The 6,000-nt window shown below is 52.6% G+C and overlaps 1 protein-coding gene across 1 annotated transcript; it reads right to left on the bottom strand.

Annotated features, from left to right (window-relative positions):
* Window positions 1-723: 723 nt before the first annotated feature.
* LOC138986500 (spidroin-2-like) lies at window positions 724-2,537 on the bottom strand. The gene is made up of 2 exons (XM_070366599.1): window positions 2,534-2,537; window positions 724-2,237 (listed from the first exon to the last, which is right to left on the bottom strand). The coding sequence occupies exons 1-2, from the start codon at window positions 2,535-2,537 to the stop codon at window positions 724-726; spliced, it is 1,518 nt and encodes a 505-aa protein (XP_070222700.1).
* Between the last annotated feature and the right edge of the window lie 3,463 nt (window positions 2,538-6,000).

The raw sequence follows: 6,000 nt of genomic DNA, 5'->3' as shown, positions 1-6,000 counted from the left end.
GTATATTGTAAACATAACTTTTATGTGCACTGGGAAACCAAAAAATTAATGTGACTCATTTTCTTAAGATATTCATTTTATTTTGGTGGTTTGATTCTGAATCCACGGTATCTCCAAGGTATGCCGGAGATTTGCTGTTGCTGGATGAAGTATTGTATAAATGTCAGTCAGATCCAGTGTATTAATGAAGTTGTGCACGTCATTAATTATTGTGTGTCTTCCTGGTGGACCTGTCCATTTCTGATAGAGTAGTATTGAAGTCTCCAACTATAATTGTGGATTCATGTATTTCTCCTTGCAGTTCTATCATTTTCTTTGCCTCATGTGTTTTGATGCTCTGTTGTTAGGCAGATATTTATATATTTTTGTAGAACTGAGTCCTTTATCAATGTGTGAAAGTGAAGTTGCCCAGTCGTGTCTGACTCTTTGTGACCCCATGGACTGTAGCCTGCCAGGCTCCTCTGTCCACGGGATTCTCCAGGCAAGAATACTGGAGTGGGGTGCCAATTCTTTCTCCGGGGATCTTTCAGACCCGACTCTAATGCCTCTCTTTATCCCTCATAACATCCCTTACTCTTGCGAAGACTAGCAAAGTAATCTTCTCCCTTCTCGGCTCGGCTCGGCTCGGCCCCGCCCCGCCCCGCCCCGCCCCGCCCCGCCCCGCCCCGCCCCTCTCGGCCCCGCCCCGCCCCTCTCGGCCCCGCCCGGCCCCGCTCGGCCCCACTAGGCCCCTCTGGGCCCCGCCCCTCGGCCCCGCTCGGCCCCTCTGGGCCCCGCTCGGCCCCGCCCCTCGGCCCCTCTCGGCCCCGCCCTTTGGTCCCGCCCCGCGGCCCAACTCGGCCCCGCCCCGCTCGGCCGCGCTTCGGCCCGGCCTCTCTCGGCCCCGCTCGTCTCGGCCCCGCCCCGCCCCTCTCGGCCCGGCCCCGCCCCGCCCCTCTCCGCCCGGCCCCGCCCCGCCCCGCTCGGTTCGGCCTCTCTCGGCCCCGCCCCGCCCCACCCCGCTCGCCCCGGCTCGGCCCCGCCCGGCCCCACCCCTCTCGGCCCCCGCCGGGCCCGGCCCCGCTCGGCCCCTCTGGACCCCGGTCGGCTCGGCCCCGGTCGGCTCGGCCCCGCTCGGCCCCGCCCCGCTCGGCCCCGCTCGGCCTCTCTCGGCCCGGCCCGGCTCGGCCCGGTTCGGCTTCTCTCGGCCCCGCCCCGCTCGGCCCCGCTCGGCCTTTCTCGGCCCCGCCCCGCCTCTCTCGGCCCCGCCCCGCCTCTCTCGGCCCCGCTCGGCCTCTCTCGGCCCCGCCCCACCCGGCCCCGCCCCGCTCGGCCCGGCCCCGCTCGGTTCGGCCTCTCTCGGCCCCGCTCGGTTCGGCCTCTCTCGGCCCCGCCCCGCTCGTCTCGGCCCCGCTCGGCCCCGCCCGGCCCCGCCCGGCCCCGCTCGGCCCCTCTGGACCCCGGTCGGCTCGGCCCCGCCCCGCTCGGCCCCGCTCGGCCCCGCCCCGCTCGGCCCCGCTCGGCCTCTCGGCCCTGCCCCGCCCTGCCCGGCCCGGCCCGGTTTCTCTCGGCCTCGCTCGGCCTTTCTCGGCCCCGCCCCGCCTCTCGGCCCCGCTCGGCCTCTCTCGGCCCCGCCCCACCCGGCCCCGCCCCGCCCCGCTCGGCCCCGCCCCGCTCGGTTCGGCCTCTCTCGGCCCCGCCCCGCCTCTCGGCCCCGCTCGGCCTCTCTCGGCCCAGCCCCACCCGGCCCCGCCCCGCTCGGCCCCGCCCCGCTCGGTTCGGCCTCTCTCGGCCCCGCCCCGCTCGTCTCGGCCCGGCTCGGCCCCGCCCGGCCCTTCTCGGCCCCGCCCGGCCCCTCTCGGCCCCGCCCGGCCCCTCTCGGCCCGGCCCCACTCGGCCCCGCTCGGCCCCGCTCGGCCTCTCTCGGCCCCGCCCCGCCCGGCCCCGCCCGGCCCCGCCCGGCCCCGCCCAGCCCCGCCCGGCCCCGCCCGGCCCCTCTAGGCCTCGCCCCGCTCGGCCCCGCTCGGCCCCTCTAGGCCCCGCTCCTCGGCCCCGCTCGGCCCCGCCCCGCCTCTCTCGGCCTCTCTCGGCCCGGCCCCGCTCGGCCCGGCTCGGCCTCTCTCGGCCCCGCCCCTCTCGGCCCCGCCCGGCCCGGCCCCGCCCGGCCCCTCTAGGCCCCGCCCCGCTCGGCCCCGCTCGGCCCCGCTCGGCCCCGCTCGGCCCCGCCCGGCCCCGCCCCTCTCGGGCCCTCTTGGCCCCTCTTGACCCCTCAAGAAAATTCAAATGCTAGACCACTAAGCTAAGGAAACAGGGACCTTAGTGAACACGATAAACTTATAGTCGTTACAAAAGTAGTTTAGAAAAGTCACTATACATACTATAAACCACTATAAATGTGAAGTTGCTCAGTCGTGTCCGACTCTTTGCGACCTCATGGACTGTGGCCTACCAGGCTTCTCTGTCCATGGGGTTTTCCAGGCAAGAGTTCTGGAGTGGTTTGCCATTTCCTTCTCCAGGGAATCTTCCCATCCCAGGGATCGAACCCAGGTCTCACGCATTGTAAGCAGATGCTTTACCATCTGAGCCACCAGGGATGATCCCATAAATCACTATGCTGCTGCTGCTGCTAAGTCGCTTCAGTCGTGTCCGACTCTGTGCAACACTGTGGACTGCAGCCTGCCAGGCTCCTCTGTCCATGGAATTCTCCCGGTGAGAATACTGGAGCGGGTTGCCATGCCCTTCTCCAGGTGATCTCCCGACCCAGGCATAGAACTCAGGTCTCTTACATCTAGCTTCATTGGCAGGCGTTAGCAGGTGGGTTCTTTACCACTAACTAGCACCACCTGGGAAGCCCATATATGTGTGCTTAGTCACTCAGTCGTGTCTGACTCTTTGTGACCCCATGGACAGCAGCCCGCCAGGGTCCTCTGTCCATGGGATTCTCCAGGCAAGAATACTGGAATGGGTTGCCATGCCCTTTTCCAGGGGATCTTCCCAACCCAGGGATTGAACCCAGGTCTCCCATATTGCAGGTGGATCCTTTGCTGTCTGAGCCACCAGGGAAGCCCAAATACTAATTTTTTAAAAATAGTGCTCGATCATTTAAAATCTTTAAGAATCCATAAGTAATTTCAAAATTGGTAAAAGTTGCCTAATCAATATATTAAAATGTGCCAGAAGTTATCTTCTGTCAACTCAAACAGATATCCAGTGTTAGATATGTTTGATATATCATGTATATCAAATTGGAGAAGGCAATGGCACCCCACTCCAGTACTCTTGCCTGGAAAATCCCATGGACGGAGGAGCCTGGAAGGCTGCAGTCCATGGGGTCGCTGAGGGTCGGACACGACTGAGCGACTTCACCTTCACTTTTCACTTTCATGCATTGGAGAAGAAAATGGCAACCCACTCCAGTGTTCTTGCCTGGAGAATCCCAGGGACGGGGGAGCCTGGTGGGCTGCCGTCTATGGGGTCGCCCAGAGTCAGACATGACTGAAGTGACTTAGTAGTAGTAGTAGTATATCAAATGATTCATAAAGCACAGATATTAATAGAGTTTCCTGAAGAACCTGAAACACCAAGAAACATGAAGAAATCTAACAAATATTTTATCCCTGTTATGAGCCTAAAAAATAAAACTGTCCCAGTTTTAAATGGATATGCATAAAAATTCTAAAATGGTGATGATTATGTGCCACATGAAAAACAAGCAGTTTGGTTAATAATAACAGCAAAAATAAGTCACACATAAAATAGTATGTACATGGATCACAACAATACAATAAGCTACATGCATTTCTCTTAAAACTAGAAAAGAATAGACAACTGTCATTCTTATAAAATGATGCTTTTACAGTATCACCAAAAAATAAAAAAAAATTAAAGTAAATGAGTAGTAAAGTTTTTCCGGGTTTCAGAGACAAAAATTTTGATATTTTCGTATCTTATGGAAATTTTTTTTGGCCATGCCACAGGCTTGTGGAATCTTAGTTCCCTGACCAGGGACTAAACCCAGGCCACGGCAGTGAAAGCTCTGAGTCCCAACCACTGGACTGCCAAGGAATTCTCTTATGGGATTTTGAAAACTTATGTTCAATAAAATGCTCCATTGATGCAGATATAAACTATGCAATTCATTCAGATACCAGTTACTAATTTCTGACTACGTGCCAAGCACTTTTACCTATGGAAATGCAAGTAGAAAGATGAGTAAGATATGGACTCTGTATGATAAAATTTTAATGATCTTAAAAAGCAGTTATACAACAGAAAGTAATTATTTGAAGGATAAAGAATTTAGCCTTATGCTTGAAGATGGTAGAATGCTAATTCTCTATCAAATGTTTAATAAAAACTCAAGTACATCTGGTCCTATTTAAATCATTTGGAGATATTATGTTTGTTTTACCTCCAGGTCACAAAGAATAAGCTTTTATATAGTGTATTGCTCCTATAATAGTTTAAACTTCAAGTTGTTCCTACTTGAACAACTGCATGGTGGGGTCACAGTATAATAAACCAAGAGGAAGAGAAGGCTGCTCTTCGACAGAAGTTGGGAGATGGTATTATTCCTTTGCAGATTTAAAAGCTCATGCAGCTGATTACATTGTTATTATCAGTGTAACCAAGACAGACTATCTTGTGTTTGGCTTATTTTTGTTATCACTTCATTATATAATTATATGTATTAGTATTTCCCTAAGGAGAAATGAATACAATGCTCCCCAAACCCACTGTATCTTTTTCATGGTTATATTGTCAGCAACTGCTATGATTCCCAGTATATAATTCAGTAACTACTCACTGAATGAATAGCAAGTCAGTAATAAAATTCAGAATCCTGCCTCAATGTTTCACACTATATTTTCTGGGGGAAAATAGTGTAGTCAAGTGAAGAGTAGAATTAATGTAAAATACTCATATTTTAAAAGCCCATATATAGTAGTATGTATATGTTAATCCCAACCTCCTAATTTATCCCTCCCACTCTCCTTTCCCTTTGGTTGCCACAAAGGAAAACATCACCACCTGTCCCAACACTGCAAGAACACCAGCTGTTTGGGCCAGTTTATCCAGTTACTCTTTTAGGACTTGACTTCCCGTTTAGATGCTGTGACACATGACACAATTGGGTGAGAGATAGTTGGCCTCTTTGCTCTACCCCAGCCCCATTTGTATGAACTCAGTTAACAGAGAAGGGGGAATCAGTGAATGGTCATCGGCGATATCATAAAGAATGGTATTAACTAAGGAGATGTTAGCCAAGAGATGTCTTTCGGCTCTAAGATGCTGTTTTCATTCAGCTGTTGTCTGCTTCACTGATCATGTGGTAGACCCTTTTGGGCCCTTTGGCATCCTGTTAAGAATGTTGCTTCATGACATTCAGGAGCAACAAAGCAGACATAGGACCCACTGACAGGCTAGGAGGCACAAGTAGATTACTCCTATCAGCTTCATTTCTACTGTTAGCATAGGCCCCTTGCTCTTTTTGCCAGAGTTGCATGAATAATTTTGCTTTACTTAACCACAGTGAAAAACCTCCTGGTTTTATTTTTTTAACTATATAATAATTTTAATTATTTATTTTTAATTGGAGGATAATTACTTTACAATGTTGGGTTGGTTCTTGATGAAAGCAAAAGAGGAGAGTGAAAAAGTTGGTTTAAAACTCAGCATTCAGAAAACTAAGATCATGGCATCTGGTCCCATCACTTCATGGCAAATAGATGTGGGAAAAATGGAAACAGTGACAGACTTTATTTTTGGGGGCTCCAAAATCACTGCAGATGGTGACTGCAGCCATGAAATTAAAAGACGCTTGCTCCTTCAAAGAAAAGTTATGACCAACCTAGACAGCATATTAAAATGCAGAGACATTACTGTACCAACAAAGGTCTGTCTAGTCAAAGCTATGGTTTTTCCAGTGGTCATGTATGAATGTGACAGTTGGACTATAAAGAAAGCTGAGTGCCGAAGAATTGATATTTTTGAACTGTAGTGTTGGAGAAGACTTTTGGG

The sequence above is a fragment of the Bos mutus genome, chromosome X (assembly GCF_027580195.1).
Source record: "Bos mutus isolate GX-2022 chromosome X, NWIPB_WYAK_1.1, whole genome shotgun sequence".
In the NCBI taxonomy this organism is placed as follows: Eukaryota; Metazoa; Chordata; class Mammalia; order Artiodactyla; family Bovidae; genus Bos; species Bos mutus.
This window is presented reverse-complemented; position numbering and strand designations above follow the sequence as displayed.